General features: G+C 58.3%; 1 protein-coding gene across 2 annotated transcripts in view; it reads left to right on the top strand.

The window, feature by feature from the left end:
- Window positions 1–566: 566 nt before the first annotated feature.
- Window positions 567–18709, top strand: part of HS6ST1 (heparan sulfate 6-O-sulfotransferase 1) — a 57694-nt gene continuing 39551 nt past the window's right edge. The window contains exon 1 of one of the 2 annotated variants that reach the window (XM_040619487.1): window positions 567–1093. In XM_040619487.1, the coding sequence (XP_040475421.1) occupies window positions 567–1093 (527 nt within the window). The remainder of the gene's footprint in view (window positions 1094–18709) is intronic. The other variant, XM_040619493.1, reaches the window with a different exon arrangement.

Genomic DNA, 18709 nt, shown 5'->3' with positions numbered 1-18709 from the left:
CCCAGTCGCTCCCTCCGACTCGCGGACAGGAACCAGTCCGCAGTCGGCGGCGGCCCGCCTCGGAGCGCTCTGGCCATGGCCAGAGACCCGGTCCCAGCACCCAGCACCAGCCTGAGGCCTCGAGAGCTCCAGGGGGCGGAGCCAAGGATCGGCGCGGGCGGCGACGGCAAGAGGCGCCGCGGGGGCGGACCGGGGGCGGGCCGGGGCGGGGCGGCGGCGGACTGCGGAGACGCGGCGGCGCGCGGGGCGGCGCAGAGCGTTCTCGGCGCGGTGCGGAGCAGAGTGGCCGGCACCGGGCCGCAGGGGGCGCGGGCCGGGGCCGGAGCCGGAGAGGAGCCGGAACCGAGCCCGGGGTCGGGCCCGGGGAGCCGGAGCCGGGGCCGGGCAGAGAGCAGCCATGGCGCCGCGCAGGGCCGGGGCCCGCGCCGCTGCGGGCGGCCTGGGCGCCGAGTAGCCGGGCTGGGCCGGGCCGGAGCGCGGACGGCGGCGGCGGAGGCAACTGCGCCCGCGCCCCCCGCCCTCCCAGGCCCTGCGCCCCGCGCCCGGGCCGCCGGCGATGGTGACACATGCGGCGGCGGCGCGCCGGCGGCAGGACCATGGTTGAGCGCGCCAGCAAGTTCGTGCTGGTGGTGGCGGGCTCGGCGTGCTTCATGCTCATCCTGTACCAGTACGCGGGCCCGGGGCTGAGCCTGGGCGCGCCCGGGGGCCGCGCGCCGCCCGACGACCTGGACCTCTTCCCCACGCCCGACCCGCACTACGAGAAGAAGTACTACTTCCCGGTGCGTGAGCTAGAGCGCTCGCTGCGGTTCGACATGAAGGGCGACGATGTGATCGTCTTCCTGCACATCCAAAAGACCGGTGGCACCACCTTCGGCCGCCACCTCGTGCAGAACGTGCGCCTCGAGGTGCCCTGCGACTGCCGGCCCGGTCAGAAGAAGTGCACCTGCTACCGGCCCAACCGCCGCGAGACCTGGCTCTTCTCCCGCTTCTCTACGGGCTGGAGCTGCGGGCTGCATGCCGACTGGACCGAGCTCACCAACTGCGTGCCCGGCGTGCTGGACCGTCGCGACCCCGCCGCGTTGCGCACGCCCAGGTGAGCGCCCGGAGCGACGGAGTCCCAGCTGGAGGCCGCAGCCCCGGGCCGTGCCCCCGCCGGGCTGCCCTGGGCCCGCGCTGCCCTCCCTGCCCTTCTCTCCTGTACTCTCGGGGCCCCCACTCGCCGCAGCCTCTCTGGACCCCCTCCCGACCTGCTGGGCACCCGGAGCTCTCGTCCGCTGCAGCCCGTTGTCTCCCTGCCCTCTATTCTCACCTTCTCCTCTTCCTCGCCTTTCTACTTTTCCCCTCCACCACCCCCGGCGCCCAGGTTGCGCAGTGCCTGGGCTTCCCTCGGGTCACAGCGCACTGTCCCAGGGCCGTCACTTGTCTTGCACCGCGGGCCTAGTGTAAAATCTGGCCCACCCCAGCTGTGCGTCCGGGCTAGCCTGGTGTCGTCGGGCGGGAAAGTGGGTTCTTTTGCGTGTGTAGCCCATCGGGAGTGTTCGCTTACTTTGGCCACGCACACACACCTGAAGCAGAAGTGAAAGAAGTGAAGTGCCCCTCCCCTTGCACCTGTGAGGCTCCCCGCCCCCCAGCCGAGCTGGAGAGGGCTGGGGAGGAGCTGCCAGGGAAGGGGGTGGGCTCTGCCTGTCGGTGTATGCAGGTAGAACAAAGGCTTGAGTGTGACCTGGGCCTGGGGGCCGGGAGGAGGCAGTGCTGCCAGCCCTCGCCAGTTGGGCCAGAACCGGTTGCAAGCTCCCTCTGAACAGCTAGATTGAGGGAGCTGAGTTGGTCAGGGGTACCTATGCAACCAAACACTTTCCTTAGGGGGTCCCCCATTTCTTTGGAGGTTGGAGGCACAGGGCTGACCTGGGGGGGGGGGCGCAGCACTCCTGGGAAATACTTTGTAACCCCAACCTAGAAGGCAGGCTGGGTTTCCAGTGGTTAAAATTCGGATTCTTTTATCCTGTTCATATTGGTGCCCTGGGGGCCTTCTCCCCATGATATCTGGGCTGGGAAGGGCCAGGAGTGAGGTCTTCTTCCCTGTCTTTTGTCTATCTTCTATATTTGTCTTAGGACTGCACTTACAGACAGGCTGGGGTGGAGGAGCTTATGTGAGCCGTGTAGCTGTGTTTCTTGGCACTCTTCTGGGTCAGGCAGGGACAGGGTCCCTGGTGTGTTTGGGGGATAAAGGTTGAGGATCTGGCCAGTCCACAATTAAACGCGGTCCATGGCCTTGCTCGCCTGCTCAGCTCTTCATTCCTACTCTGGTCTTTCCTGGACTGTCAGGAAATTAGGGCCCTAGAGCTGGGGCAGAGGTCATCTTACTTTCCCTTGGCTGCCCCACTCCCTGCCCCCAGATGGCAGCTCCTAGCCTTCGAGGTGATGTTCCAAGTCTCTTAAGGCCCCACTAGTAACAGATCTACCACCCCAAAACCCTTAAAGCCTTGCTTCTTATTCAGCACTTAGTCTTCTCTGCATGGGTGTACTTTCCTGGTGTAGCACCCACCTCCCACCCTTTTGCCCCCATGAGCCAAGTCTGGGGTTTGCAGCTGCTGGCCCGCCAGGACTGTAGTCCCCCAGAACTGGGCACTGACCAACCCAAATAGGCCCAGGTGGGCACCTCCCTGCCTGCAGGAGTGGGAATGGGGGTAGGCACCATCCTGTCTGCCAGAGGGAATTAGCATGGGAGAATCCCAGAGGGGACAGTGTGCAAAACTTGTTCTGGGGGCTGCCAAGACTAGGACACTCCTTCCGCAGCCTATCTCCTGAGGCTGCTTGCCTTTGGGTCACCAAGATGAAGGGCCTCTGATCTCCCTTCTCTGGGGTCTGTCCACCAGAGCAGGAGGCCCCACCACCCTTACAGACAAGAGTCGGGAGACCCAGTGGAGCAGACAGGGCCCCCAGGTGCTACACAAGGGAGGCCCAGCACCCCCTCCTCAGGGTGGGTGTGTATAGCAGGAATAGAAAATGCCGTGCCTAGTCAGCTGGATGCCTCTTGCTGTGGTGGGCTGCCAGCCCCTCTGTCTGGAAACTGCTGAGCTCAGCAGCATGCAGGCCAGGTGCAGGAGGGGTTTCCGGGGCCCTCAGGAGGCCCTCCCTCTCCTGTCCACTTTGGGAGTGGGCTGTACCGTGAGGCAGATGACAGAGCTTCAGCTTCTGTGCTGTTCTCCCCGCCCCCTTCATTTCTGTTCTAGGCGTTGGGTAGATTGCTTTTTTAATAAGCTTCCCTAAGAGGCCAGGGTAATCTTGGCTTTGTGTGTTTATAAGCCCATCTGACCGAGGTTCACCTGCTGAGTGTTCCCCTAGTCTGGGGCTGGACCAGGGTGCTTTGAAGGTCAGGATACATTTCTCCCACCTGCCCCAGCAACCGAGCATGTCTCTGGACGAATATTGTCAGTGCCCAGATTCCATGGGATGCCTGGTTTCAGGAGCTCCAGATGTCACCCTTGCCCTCCTTCCAGCAGACCAGGGCTTGCCCTCCCCCATGTCCCTGTGGGTGCTGTAGTGACCACCTGGCTGGGTAACTGAGGAGGGGATGGGCCTGGCTCCAAGAGCCATCCGGACGGGTCCCTGGGGGTCTGAGCTTAGGGTGAGGACCTTTCCTTCCTCCCTGGTCCCCAGAGCCAAGCATGTTGCAGGGCATGAATGAATGCTTCCTGGCCATGAGGAATGCTTCTAGAAGCTCCACCAAGCCTCTCCCAGCTCCCAGTGCTAGTGTCTGCAGTACTGGGGGCCTAAGAGAGGCAGGCCTTGTGACTCAGTGGAGTGGGGGTTTCCACAGCTCCAGAACCTCATCAGCCTTGGGGGTTCTAAGCTGGACAGGTGTTGAGGTGACAAACTTCAAGGTGAGGAGATGTACCTTCCTGGAATACAGTTTGCAACTTCTAGCAGTAGTTAGTACTTCCTAAGGTGAAAGAGAGAAAAAGGTGTGTGAGCAGAGCATCAGTAAGTCCCTGTTATGGCCTGTGTCCACTGAGGGGGCTGCCACACCTGCTAGCATCAGCCAATGTGCTTGAAAGGCCCCCAGGAAGGATTGACCTTGCAATAGTGAGGCTGCCCACAGGCAGCAGGCACGTGGCCAGCCAGCTGTTGCCAAGAGCCACTTTGGTTAGTGTCTCTGTACCTCATGCTCCTTGTCACTTCATAGAGTCAGAATGGTGCTCCTAATGGCCAAAATGTCTCTCCTTCCTCTCCCCATCTGCCTTAAAGGGGGCAGAAGAAGAGACATGGTCTGAGTCTGGCCTGGGTGGCCTTGGAAATGTTCCTGAAATTGTGTAGGCTTCATTTGGAGCCACCAGGGGTATTTGGGTCCCCAGTATGGCTTCCAGGCCACCGCCATGGGGTCTTGGGCTCAGCGAGACCCTCTCTGCAGCAGGGCCCCCACGAACCCCTGGTGAGTTCTCAGCATCTTTGATATTGCTGTGCGGGAGCCCTAGAATCGATGGCCTGTACCCTCTCAATCCCCAGTCTCATTTCTGGTCATGTACCCTCCACTATCCTGAGTTCCTCAGTGTTCCAGAAATCTGCCAGTGCTCTCAGCTGAGCCTTTGCTGCCTTCTGCCCCAGCGTGCCCCACTCCCCTGCTGGCTCCTCTCCCTTCAGCCTCAGCTCTGCTGCCCCTTCCTCCAGGAAGCCTTCCCTGGCAGCACCCTGTTCCCTTAGATGCCCTTGGCCATCCTGGTATACACAGCATGTTGGCAGTAGCCAGATGCCCACATGTTGGCGCCAACTAGAATGCTCTCTTCTTGGCCCCACACCCTCTCCAGGAGCTGTGCCCCTCCATGAGTCCTCTAGTGAATGAGATGCAGCGGCAGCCTTGAGTGCAGTGCTGGTCCCAGAGGGCCTCAGGGGCCCCTCAGTGGGCCCAGCCAGGTTGGGCACACTGAAGATTGGGGCGTTTTTGTAACAGTTCTTTCTGTGGCACTCGACAATGTCCAACTTGCTTTCACAATTACTGTCTTACATGTGATCAGGGGACAGAGCCCACATTTGCCTGCACTAGGGCAGATGTTACCTAGAGCACGTGACGGGAACCCATGGTTGGGGCCCAGCCACCAAAGGGACCTGGTTGGGGTGCCACCATGGCCTGACTCACCTAGGGAAGCCTTGCGTGGAGATGAGGGGAATGTGAGGTCAAGGTGTTCACAATTAGATTTTCATTCATAGCCAAAACAAAACACATCTTCCTTTTAGGCAAATGCATGAGAAGGCAAACTTTCAAATAGCTTACTGACAATTATGTTAAATGGTGCTCTGGCTTGTGAAATTATGTACATAACTCATGTTTTCTTGAAAGCACCGAGGACTCGCAAGACCAGGGCTTCCTGTGCTTCTGGGCCCCTCACTTGTAAAACCTGGGGCTGTGAGGAGTGGGCTGGGCCACTGTGCTGTAGTGCGGCTGGCTCTGATCTGGGCTCTGTTTGCTCCCGGGTCAGAAAGCCTTTCCCAGGGGGCGCAGCTCCTACCGCTGGGGCCTGTGAGGCCCCTTGTCTTTTTCTTTCTTTCTCAGTTGGCAGCGTGAGAGATTTAGCTGCTGTACTCGGGGAGCGGCAGGGGGTCAGCCGGTCAGCTGAGGCCTGGTTTTGTCATCCTTAAGGGACCCTAACTCTTTTTCTTTCACATCTCATCCTTTTGTTGTTGTAATGATTATGTGATAATTGGGAGGAAAACATAAAAGAAAAGAAAACTGACTGTATTCCTCACACATGCTTTTTTTTTTTTTACTATAATTGAAACCATAATGTAAATTTTCCATAAATGTTGTTCCTTCTTATTAAAAACTTAATATTTTAGTAGCTGCAGACGACCCCTCTCTGGGTGCGTTGTTAGTTCTGCCGTGTTGTTGAACATGCAGATTTCCCGTATCTGGCTCCTGTGAGTGTGCTGGAGTGGATGTCCTTGTGTATAGATGTTTTGCACAGCTCTGATGTCCTTTGTAAGTTCCTAGGAGTGGAACTTCTGCGTTGAAAGGTCTGAAGGTTCAAATACTGTCACTGTAAGTGTGCAGTTACTTTTCGGAAGGCCTGTGCCTTACCATGTTGCACATGTGGTATTTGAGTGCTGCTTCAACGGCATTCCTNNNNGTGTCGAATAGTGGTGTGGGTTTGAAAAAAGACTTCTTTCTTAAATCAGCAGAATGTGTCTCTCTCTGATTTTTATCAAAAAATCCTGCTTGGTGCATGCATCCTTAGGGGTGGTCTAAACTTCAGGGGTTGGGGAGGGGCCATGCCCAGTCACCCCAGACACCTGCTCATGTGGTCACAGATGCCTGCTTTTTGGCCCTGCCCAGAGAGCCAGGTACAGCTCTACCATTTGGGGTCTGAAGGAAAGGGGTGGTGGGCTATGGGACCCAAATCTGAGGAAGCCAGGGTGCAAAAAGGAGGCTGGCTCTTGTCCCCCAAGCACTCAGTGGGTACTTGGAATGGGTCATCTCATTTGGCCCCACCACCCCAAAGATGCAGGCACATGACAATTGTCCCAATTTCCTACATAAGGAGGTCAAGGCCCAGAAAAGTTGGGGAACTGGCAGAGTCCCTCAGCCTAGCGAGCCAGGAGCCGACATTGAGTTGTCTGTCCTGAAGCCTGTGTGCCCCTCCAGCCCTCTGCTACACCAGCTCCCCTCCCCCTGCCCCCCCACCGGCCCCCACCCCCAGCCGGGAAGACTGTCTGTGGGTGAGAACAATAGCCAACCATTCAGTCAGACCAGCCAGGTTTAGCACATGCAGCTTCCAAGACCCTGGGCAGACACGGGCAATTTCACATGCAGACCTGTGTCTCCACTTTCCTGGAAAACATCTGGCGGCCTTCACCAGAGTAGCAGTAAGACAAGAATCAGGCCACATCCTCTTGGCTCTGGCAAGGTAGCGCCAGCAAGGTTTGCTGATGGCGCTGCTGGCAGCCATCTGTGGCAGCTCGCAGGGGCCTCCAGCGCAGCCTGGCAGGTGCCCCCTGCTGCCGCTCCCACGTGCCCGGCTTGTCCCCAGGTGGTCCTGAGGACCTGCAGCCGCCAGCCTGCCACCTCGTCCTGTTGGAGGGGTTGTGTGATTCCAGCTAGGACACGGTTCAGCTGGTCTGTGGAAAGGACGAGAAACGGGAAGGGTGCTCAGGCTCTCTCCTGAGAAGATGGTTTCCGAGTACTTCTCAGCAATTATTTAGAACCACGTGGACACTGCTCGTTGGCAACCCTGCTCTCCTTTTCCTTGAGGCCTGTACCTCGGCCTCACTTGCTAGCACTCACAGATGAGGAGATGTGTTTGCGGGAAACTTTCTGTCTCTCCAGACTCTTGGTCTTGCCTCTTCCAGAACTCCGTTGGCTCTTTTTCTTCCTATGAAGTTTTTGCTCTCTGTTTGGCTTGCCAGGGCCCCTGGGGGAGGTGCTATCCCAGCTACAAAATTACAGACAGAGGCCCAGGCGCTGGTGTCCAGGCTTCCCCTGAGTGTAGGCCTGTCACTTTTGGGCTGCAGGACCTGTGGTCTGATTTCTCTGTCCTCGCAGGGTTCCTGGTGTGGCTGTGTCCCAAGTCCCTGGCTTGGAGGGCTTGTTACCCTGGAAGGGTGGTATGCACATAGCCACACACCGGAGAACTAGCGTGCTGATCCCAGGCTGCCCGTCACGGGCAGCTGTTAGAGGACAGCAGGATCAGCTGCGTGGGCGGGAGGTGTAGGCTGTCCAGCCACTGAAGCCTACACACATCCTGCCCCAGCCTGGGCCTGGGGCCTGTTTTCCTTGATGGGGGAGCAGAAACCAGCTGGGGCAGCCCTTTTCTCCCATGGCCACCCACTGCGCCTGGCCAGGCTCCGTCCAGCTCTGGGTGCTAGGAGCTCTGCTTGGGAGGCACAGCCCCGCAGGCCAGCCAGCCGCCCTTCCCTGCAGTGCTGTCTGCTTCCACCTCCCGTGAGGCTTCCTCCAGAGCACCTGGACCACTTGCAAGCCCTGCCCTCACCCCAGCTGCTGGTCCTTCATTCACTTAGCCAGCCATCCTGGGTCTGGGGCCTCTGTTCACCAGGGCTGCCTGTGGGGACTGACATCCCCAGTTCCACAGGAGCTCATGGGCCCTGTCTATGTAGACGGGGCTCCGAGGCCCCAGTGAGGCTGGAGACAGGTGGGACTGGACTTTGGGTTCCTTTCAGAGGGTCTAGGCAGCAGCTCGGGGCCTCCACAAGGAACCAGAGGAGGAGAGAGGAGCCCCCTGGGCAGCCTCTCTCACCTTAGGTCTGAGTCTGTTTCCCTATCTCAAAAATGGGGACATGGAGTTTGTCATTCGGTTCTCTAGAGGAACCAGTGACTTGTTATCCATGACCTCCTGTGACTGTGTAGTCCTTCCAGCCCCGCTGTCTAACCCTTTAGAATTCTGTGGTCTGAGGTGGAACACAGGCCTCATGGCCCAGGAGCGAGGCTCAGGCCCTCGGGTGTACAGCGGGCTGTCAGTGGCTTGCCGCAGCCCAGCGTGAGGCTGGCTGTGGTGGCGGGGCTGGGGCTTCAGTGAGAGGCAGCCCCCGACAGCTGCGCATCTGGCCTGGCTTTGAGGGCCGCGTGTAAGCAGCGGGAGGGGGGGGGGGGGGGATCACAGCAAATCAATAATTGTCTAGAAAGATAGTAACTAGAGAGATTAAAACTCCAGAGTTAATTGTTTGTAAAGCTGTAGAGTTGAAGGGGGTCAGTGGCCAGGCAGGAGCTGGGGACTCCAGTGTCTCTGGAGACTGCCCCAATCCACCAGGGCGGACATTTGAACGTCTGAGCTTTTGAGTCACACCAGTCTGGGACCAGGATGTGCCTGGAACTCTCTGAGCCTTGTTGCCCTTGCCTGCCTGGGCATAGCAGGAGGCGTTGGACCACCAGACCCCAGCAGGTAGTGAGCTCTGTAAGCTTCTCACTGCCCACTGTGGTATGTAAGGGCAAAGGCCGTCTGGCATTTGCCGGCCGATGCCGGCAACCCAGCATCGAAGAAGCCAGCAGGAGGAAACAGCTCAAAGCAGGTGGGAGAGCGGGAACAGCAGGTGGTCAGGGTAGACAGCAGAGCAAGGGTGGGGGCCTGGGCTTGGAGCCGGACCAGCTGGGTCGAATCCTGGTTCTGTCACTCACAAGCTCTGTGACCTCGGTTTCCCCATCTGTAAAATGGGCATACTGACAGTGCCTGCCTCAGAGGGGAGTAGTTGGAACTGTGCCTGGTGCTGGAGACTCTTTTTTACAAGAGTCCACAGTGCATCCCCTCTTTCTGTGGACAGGGAAGGGCTCTTCAGGGCCAGCGAGGCATTTGGCACCTGTCGTCAGCTTGAGGGCCAGCAGGGGCTTCCTTACGTCACCAAAGTCTCGGTAGCTAGGGTCCCATTATGTGGGACATCCACCAAGCGTCACTGGCCTGCCGACATGACGACCCGAGACGTGCTGTACTTCGGGCATGGGGGTCTCCTGCTCACCCCGGGCTGTGGCATTGGCCACCCTGTTCCTTCCCGTTGAGGGCTTTGCCGTGCTTCCTCCCTGGATGTCAAGAAAGCCCCAGGCCGTGCTCACCCTCCCACAGGTGTTGATGGGTGTGATGTGGCAGGCCCGTGTTTTCACTTGGTGGTGGCCGTGATCTGTGCCACCAGTCCCTCTGTCTTCACTGTGGGCTGAGAGATTAACACAGGGGCACCAAGGCAGCCTGCTGCGGCTTCCCTCTGCCATCCACCCCCCTCACCACTGTGTGCACTTTATGGTTTTCGGCACCCTTTTTTATATTTTCAGTGCAGACGTGTATCCCTTAAACAGCTCCCAGCACTGTTTACGTGCTTTCCAGAACCTGCGTCAGACTGTACTTGACCTTCTGCAGCTTGCTTTCTCCACTCAGCCTTGTTGTTGAGATTTATCCATGTTGGTCCATGACATGCATATTTAATTCATTGACTGCTGGATTTAACATCAAGTTTGTCTAGACACATCTCTTTTTTTTCCTTGCTTTGTTCCCAGAGCAGACAGGCGTAACGTTTCACAGACCAGGTGGCAGTGCCCAGGCCTGGCCACCCCTCCTCACGTGTCCCTAGGAGTGGGCTGGAGGGCAGGTGGTCCATGCTCAGCCCTACTGGATATGACTGGAGCTCTCCAGACTGGCTCCTCAGACTCCCAACGCCGTGCCTGAGGTTCATGCCCCACACCATGCCTGACGTGCCCCTGCCATGTGGCCTGTAAGACGTTGTCATCTTTGCCAGGCCAGCCGCTGTGAGATGGACCTCTGTGGTCTTAGCGCCTGTCCCTGGGAGACAGGCATCCATTACAAGGCTACCACCACTCAGGTGTCCTCCCCGCCACCTACCTGTTTGTGTGTCCAGGCTGTTCTCTGCCCTGAGGGGTGGTGTGTCCTCTTTGCGCCTCCTGGTACGGAGTTCCGTGGGTGCTGTGCTCGCCAGGCCTCTCCTCCCTACTGTCCTTGCATATTACAAGTCGTCCGGAGCATTGGTTTACTGATGCCTGCACTGGTGTGGGCCAGGCCTCTGTCCTCCAGCCTGTGGCGCTTAGTGCACGTGCAGGGGATGGAGGCCTACCCATGTCTGAACCCCTGTGGGATCCCCTGTGGGTGGAGCTCAGCCAGAAGCCCAGAAGATTGAGTAGATGGACAGATGGCGGACTAACCAGCCATCCTTCCTGCAGCAGGGATACCCCCAGGGCCTTCCTTGGAAGCCCTCAGCAGCACCTGGACAGCCACTGCATGAGCCTAGCCCAGAAGGTCAAACAAGTACGCAGTCCTCCTGCCTGTCGTCTCACACCCACAGATCCCGGTGGTTGGGGTCCCTGTGAGATTGGATTGGGAAGAGGATCCTACAGTCAAAACCAGAGCCTGGAACCTACGGCTCTGAAGTCACCAGAGCCTCCTTCCTATCCAGTGGAAACCTAGGCAGGGCTTCCCCAGAGCAAGGCCCGTGTCACTCCCCAGCCTGACTGAGGAGCCAGATACCATTGCCTTGGCCTCCAGTCTGGTGCCTGGTCCCTGTCTGCTGCAGCCACACCCGGGTCAGTCCTTGCACGGCCTTCCTCCGTGGATGAGGTTCCTGCACCCTTCTCTCGTCATCCCTGGGCCTGAGAATGTGCCCCACCCACGCTTAGCCCCACATGGCCCCAGCCCCATATGTGCAGCATTTGCTTCTAGACCACTTCTCCAGTTGGCCTGCGAGGATTGGCCCATACATCACTGTCCATCTGAGAATTAGCCCCTGCCACCACAGGGCTCGTGGGGCCCCAAGAACAAACATAGGCAGCGGTGAGCAGCTCCCCTCTGAGTTACGAGCTTGAGAGCCTCACGTGTAAATGTTTACTTTTCTGGAGCATTGGTGTCTTTGGGAAAGGAGGACCAGCAAACACGGAGTCCGGCATTTACACCCCAGCAGCAAGAGGCAGGATGAGGTTGTCGTCTTAGAGCAGTGTGGCCGGGTGGCATTTTGTCTGGACTTCGCACCAGCAGGAGGAGGTCCTCCAGCCAGACTGCAGCTAGCGGAGGGGGGCTTGTGTGAAGTGAAGTTGCTGTGCCACGTGTACCCTGCTTCCAGGGTGTATGCTGTGCTGGCTGGGGAGCAGGACAAGCGTCTGTCCTCACCTGGAGGGCACAGGCCAGGAGCAAAGAGTGACTGCACGACCGCCACACTCGCTCATTGCCAGGCCGTCCGTGCTCATGCCTTACTCTCAGGGGCCCCACTTCAGAGATGAGAAAACCAGGTTCAGAGAGCCTAAATAATTTGTCAGTTGGCAGAGATGGGATTCACACACAGGCCTCTGGTTCCAGGGCTTCCTGTTAACCCCTCCCCCAGGTCCCCACCTGGAAGGGCAGAGCCAGGCATCTCCTGGGCATGGGGTTCAAGCCCAGCACACTGCCCGCCATGGTGAAGGACAACAGGGCTGCTTCAAGGATGGGCTTTTCCGGAGCCCAACAGGGTACAGTGGGGATCAAGGGCAGGTGGAACAGAGGAAGTGCAGAGCAGATGGCCTCCCAGGGGTATTCGGAGGTTTCTAATGTCCCCTGTAAGGAGAGGCCCTGCCCAGGCAGGCACAAAGCCGGGGAGTAGGTGGGCCGCTGCTTACCACAGCCCTCCTTCCTGCCGAGCCCACTGCAGCCCTCCAGGGCCCCCCATCCCAAAGAGGAGTGACCACAGCTCCAGGCACAGGCCTCTTCCTCCCCTCCTCTGTCCCCTCAGCGGCCGGCAGGCAGGTGGGCAAGCAGGTCTGGGCTGCTTGTCAGCCCACCATCGGAACCCTGGAAGTTCAGGCCTCCCAAGTCCTGCTTTGACCCATCCGACACAAGCAGTCAGAAAGCCCAGTCTCGTAAGGGGAAGTTTGTTCCTTCACTTTCCTGGAAGCTAGGCTGACAGTGTGCCCAGTGGAAAATGCCATTTTTATCAAGTCAAAGGTGGTCAGGTTTTAGCCAAGTGGATAAAAGGATGGTAGTGGGATTGTTCAGAGCGGGAGCAGACCCTGTCCTCAAGCAGTTGAGTGGAAAGGGGACCCAGTGGGCATCAGGCAGGGCTTCACCCAGGGGCACAAAATGCACACCAGGCCAGCAGAATCCCAGAATATGAGAGCTTTGCTTAGGAGGCCCTGGGGTCCTGATATATCCTTCTGGCTCATTCCACAGCATAGGCCCTCTCTCACCTCGTGGAGCCCTCAATTTGCCTGTCAGATGCGCAGAAGACTCGAGAAGCAGAGGCCAGCAGCCAGTGCCTTGGGCTCCCTCACACACCACCACGTCTGTCTGGAAGATGGGCACTGTCCATGAGGCCCAGTCTGAACCACGGAGTGGTTCAGCGTTTGGCAGGGGCTCCCCACAGACCAAAGAACCCCACCTGGCTGGGGAGATGGGCCTTGCTTGGCGTGGAAAGATTGAGCAAACTCCTATCATCCCTCTCGCCCCCCCTCCCATTCTCTGCGTGCTTCCCGGCCTGAGCCCTCCCGTCTCTGGGCACTCTGTCCGTCTGCCCGCAGGCCAGAGGCAGCCTGTGGTGGTGCTAGGCATGGAGGTCTCGTCGTAGGGCTGCGGACAGGGTTGAGTTCAGGCCCTTCCAGGGTGCCACAAATGGTGTGGCTGGGTTAGGGGTGGCATTGCAGCCCAACCAGCCTCCTGCAGAACAGTGCCCTGTCCATTCATGACGTCATGTGAGCTGTTGCAGGTCGTTTCCAGAGGAAACGCTCCCCGGGAGGGTCAGGGGGTTACCAGAGAGCCTAGGGGTGATGGCCTGCAGCCACGTGTGGCCTCCCCCAGCCTGCTTCAGCTCTGAGCCCTGGCCAGGCCACAGAGCCAGCTGGCGTAGGAGCCTGACCCTTGTGGGCCAGCAGCTGTTGCCTGCTGAGGTAACAGGAAATCCTGGCCTTAACCAGCCTGGGCTTTGTGCACGGAGCCTTGTGAGTTGTTTTAATTTGTTCAGCAGGTTTTTTTCTGAGCCCTCGTTCCATGCAGTCCTGAGAGGAGCACCATCAGATCGTGGTCCCTGCCTTTCCCCATCAGGGCTGCCCAGCTGTGTCTGACAGTCAGCCCAGATGCAGGAGGGCTCAGGGGTCTTGGCAGCAGGCACCGCCCATGGCTTGTACTGTCAGCTCCCTCCAGTTCGCAGGGGCACTATGAGGGTCTTGACCCCCTTGGGTGGCGTTTCTGCTGTCATCTGCCAGGCCAGATGCAGGTTTTCTCCAAGTTATACCATGTTAGGGTCCTTTGACATCTTGCTCTGGCTTTAATCTGGATGCACCCTGGACCCCCACTCACCCTGCTGGGGAGTTGGCACTGGCCTGCAGGGATCAGTGGGCCAAGGGACAGGCACTGTCCAGGTCACTCGGAGGTGGCTCCACTGTTCTCCCATGACAGATGCCAAGGCAGAGGCCCAGAGAGTCCAGGTGACTTGCCAAATGTCGCGTGGCTTAGGTAGGAGACCCAGGACTTGAACTCAGGTGTCCTGGAGCCCTGTCTGGGCTCTAACCACACCCATGGCTACAGCTGCTTGGCAGTTGTCATTCTAGAGCCAGTCCTCAGAGAGGGAGAGATGGTCAGGATGGGCTCTGGTCTTGCCCCTAAGGTGCTGCCACTTACTGAGGGCAGACGGTTGCGGGAATGTACCCCCTCCTGGGCAGGGTCAGAAGTCACCCATAGCTAACCTGATCAAGCTCACAAGTGGCAAAGAGGAAGCTCAAAGCTATGGAAAATTTTTTGGTAGACCTGGAAGCCATGTTTTAAATATGTATCGTCAGGGTTTTTTCCTAGAACGGTAGTACACACTATAGCTGGGGACCTGGCTGGGGAGTCATGGGCCGGGGATCGGGCATTCTGCCCTTGCTACACCTCTCTGAGTCCGTCTGACGCAGCAGCACCAGCTGAGAGTGCAGGGCCTAGCTGAAAGCCTCCGCACTGGGGCCGTGCAGTGTGCAGCGAGGGGTCAGGAGGGCTGGCAGCCTTCCATGTTCCCAACCCCCGACTGGGTTCCAGGTGCTGGCAGGTATTCCTGAGGGACACGATTGGCTTCGTGGCTCAGGCAGGAATGTTTTCTGATTGATTGGGCTTGACTTTATCAAGGGAGAGGACCCAGTGGGCACCACGGAGGGCCTGACCCTCTGCCCTCCCTTGCCCTCAGGCCAGCGGAGCCCCAAGTTCCATAGGTACCAGGGGGTCCCAGGAGGGCCAGGCTCCAGCAGGCGGGCCATCAGGCCTCACACCTGCACACACATGTCCTTGAGGTCAGGAGAAGCACATTCACCTCCCTCCTCTGCACAGATTATATACGCAACTGGCAGCACTAGTCTGATAACCACAGGGTCTCCCCTGGGTTCCCAGCCCCCTCCCACCCTCGTGCCTGCCATGCACATCACCCAGGAGAAGAGGTAACAGGCAAGTGCTACTACAGCAGGGGTCTTGGGCTTTCTCGGGCCAACCGCACAGCATGGCCCCTTCTCCAGTTTGAAGGCCTTTTTTGTGGCCTGTGCTGCATGTCACTGCCAATCACAGGCCATCCTCCGCCTCACAGCAGTAGCCTCAGGCTGGCACTGCATTCATGTGGACCTGGGGGACACTGGCCCCCTCCCCAGGAGGGGGAGAGGCTAGAGGGCTCCCAGAGCTGACCACAGGCTGAATGAGGCACCGCACTCAAAGCCACACACGCTGCACACCCACACTCACGCACGCTCCCGGCGGTAGCTTGAGCTGTGGAGCCAGCAGTGACTCAGAAACATCCTGGAACAAGAATTCCTTTTTTCCTTACAAGTGGTGGGCACTTTGGGATGTTTCCTCCCATTTGAAATTCCTTCCCGCTAGCCCCCTTTAAGAGCTGAGCGATTTTTCCACTCCGTGGCTGGGCCTTCCCTCCGTCCCCACCCCTTCCGAGCAGGCCAGGACTTTAAGGAAGTGTCTTTTCAAGGAAGATTTGCTGCCATCACAGAGGGGTGGAGGGGCAGCCCGGAGGCCCAGGAGAGAGGTGGGAGGGCTGAGCTTTGCAGGAGGCTCTGTCGGGGGTCAAAGACCAGACTCCTCAGACAGTTGGACCTTGGGGCTCCCTTCCTCCTTCCTGCCCTCCCAGGCAAAGGGGCTCCGGCTAATGACAGTGACAGCCATCCTTGTTTCTTAGGCAGGCATGACAGGCAGGGTACCGTGGGTGCTGTCTGTGGCTGCCCTCACCACTGTCCTCCCCATACCTGAGACACGGTGGAAGAAGGGGACAGGGGGTGTCTAAGGACAGGCCTGGGGCAGGGGCTTTAGACCTCCAGCCACAGGAGCTACTTGGCTGCCCCAGGGAACCCCACACCATCAGCCCCCAGGGAGGCACATGCCCACTCCCCCACATACAGCCCCCCAGGTAGACACATTCCCTGCCCCCCACACCACCCCTCCCCAGTAGACACACACACACACACACACACACACCACCACCACCACCACCACCACCACCACACGTCAGGTAGACCAGGAGGGCAGTCATCTCCAGGACAGCACACCTCCTGGGCATGGCACGTGGTGATGGGAAAGGCCCTGCAGTGAGGCCAGTGTGGGGCGGGTGAGTGAGCCCGCCATCTGCTCCAGCATGCCCCATCCCTGCCAGGTTCCAGCAGGGTGCTGGTCTTTGTCCTGGGCAGCAGTCTCCACTTTATCAACCCCAGTGTCAAACCAGGGAGCTGAGGGACTTGGGGGACTGCCAAGGTGGGTCAGGGACCAGGGTCCCAGCTTCCCAATCCAGAGCCTTCCTGTGCAATCTTGCCTACGCCAGCCCCGCCCTTGGTGCATGCCTTGTGTGCCTGTAATTCTGTGCAGAAATTTGGGGTTGAAATCTGCTGGGGGTCCCTGAAAAAGTCCCCCATTTTACATAAGGTGCCTGATGAAGTTGGCAGAGCGAGGCATAGCTCGCCCAGACCAGGGCCTGACATCTCCCGCTGTCCCAGCCTGGGCCTCAAAAGAGAAACCTGATGTTTGCTGGATGGGAGGAAGGGACCAGTGGTCCTCAGCCCCAAGATGCAGTGCAGCCTTCTGCCTGCTGGGGGCTGGTGTTTTTGCCGTTGTAGCCCTCATTTCTCTGCCTGGCAGACAGACAGTGTTTGCAAGGCTGAGAGCGGGTGAGGGGCCATGAGCTGCTTTCCAGCACAGCCCCCACCCTGTTGGCCTCTGTCCCGCCAACAGCTGGAGTCCCTCAAGACAGGCTGGACGACCATGATTCACTTATGTGTCCTCGCCCTTTGCTGAGGACCTGGCACAGATAAGGTCTTGACTCTCAGAGACAGAGCCCTTCTTAAGCCCCACTGTGCTCCTCACCAGTGTATGACCTCAGGCAAGGGTCACCTGCCTGTGCTTCAGTTTCTTCATCTGTCAAATGCGGCTGGGAGGGACGATGCAGCCTGCTGGGGTGCCTGGAACCCAGGGGAAGGGTCCTCGGTGAGAGGGCTATTCATTCTGTTTACCTTAAGATGACAACTTTGAGATAAGATTGAATTAGCAATTTTTGTGGTTGGTAGTGACTTGTTGCAGTTTGTTGAGAGCGGGGCAGACTGCTGGTGGTCCTGCAGCCAAGGGCCAGACCAGAGCCTCCCAGAGCCTGGTCATTCATTTCATTCATTCATAGGACAGGGGAGCAGAGCATCACCTCAGGGTTATTAGGGGTGTGAGGCCCCCTTAGCTGGTGGAGTTCGGGTCCCCGGTATCACATGTGATGGGAGCTCGTGATCTAGGGGCTGAAGAGGGGGCTGTGTGCTCCCTTGTCCCCACAGTGAGGGATGGGTGCTTGCCGAACCCCTGCTCTGTCCAGTGCAAGAACAGACACGGGGTTCTCGGGTCACACCTGAGTCCTAGGCTGGGCCTGCATGCACTTCGGCCCCATCCAAGGCCAAGCGTAGTGCTCGGGGTCTTCTCTTTGGTCCTGTCATTCCCCAGGAGAGCCGAGGAATTTCCCCCCGACCAAACACACTCCCACTGGGGGCAGGTTTCACTGGATGGACTCCGTTTGTCACTCAGTCACTGAGGGTCCCTTGGGGTGACTGTACCCAGAGAAATGTCTTCTCTCCTGAGAAGCCTGCTGTGGTTTTGTTCTTGAGGACTTGCTGCCCCGGGACTGGCTGCAGATGACCCATCATGGGAGAGCTTTTTTTTTTTTTAATTGTGTTCATATATGCATAACATAAAATTTACCATTCTAACCATTTTTTTAAAAGTGCACGGTTCAGTGGTTTTAAGTCCATCCCCCTTGTTGTGCAGCTATCACCACCGTCCATCTCCAGGACTTTTGCACCTTCCCAGCTGAACCTGTGCCGATGTTAACTTGTTAGTGTCCCTCCTCCAGCCCTTGGCAACCACCGTCCCCTCTCTGAGTAGGATGACTCTATGCGTCACGTACACGCGATCTAGGATGACTATGCCTCACGTACACGCGATCTAGGATGACTCTATGCGTCACGTACACGCGATCTAGGATGACTGTGCGTCACGTACACGCGATCTAGGATGACTCTACGCGTCACGTACACGCGATCTAGGATGACTGTGCCTCACGTACACGCGATCTAGGATGACTCTACGCGTCACGTACACGCGATCTAGGATGACTGTGCCTCACGTACACGCGATCTAGGATGACTCTACGCGTCACGTACACGCGATCTAGGATGACTGTGCCTCACGTACACGCGATCTAGGATGACTCTACGCGTCACGTACACGCGATCTAGGATGACTGTGCCTCACGTACACGCGATCTAGGATGACTCTACGCGTCACGTACACGCGATCTAGGATGACTGTGCCTCACGTACACGCGATCTAGGATGACTCTACGCGTCACGTACACGCGATCTAGGATGACTGTGCCTCACGTACACGCGATCTAGGATGACTCTATGCCTCACGTACACGCGATCTAGGATGACTCCCTATGCCTCACGTACACGCGATCTAGGATGACTCTATGCCTCACGTACACGCGATCTAGGATGACTCTCTATGCCTCACGTACACGCAATCTAGGATGACTGTGCCTCACATACACGCGATCTAGGATGACTCCCTATGCCTCACGTACACACGATCTAGGATGACTCTATACGTCACGTACACGCGATCTAGGATGACTCTATACCTCACGTACACGCGATCTAAGATGACTCCCTATACCTCACGTACACGCGATCTATGATGACTCCCTATGCCTCACGTACACGCGATCTAGGATGACTCCCTATGCCTCACGTACACGC

The sequence above is a fragment of the Ursus maritimus genome, unplaced genomic scaffold (assembly GCF_017311325.1).
Source record: "Ursus maritimus isolate PB19 unplaced genomic scaffold, ASM1731132v1 scaffold_1, whole genome shotgun sequence".
Taxonomy (NCBI): Eukaryota; Metazoa; Chordata; class Mammalia; order Carnivora; family Ursidae; genus Ursus; species Ursus maritimus.
This window is presented reverse-complemented; position numbering and strand designations above follow the sequence as displayed.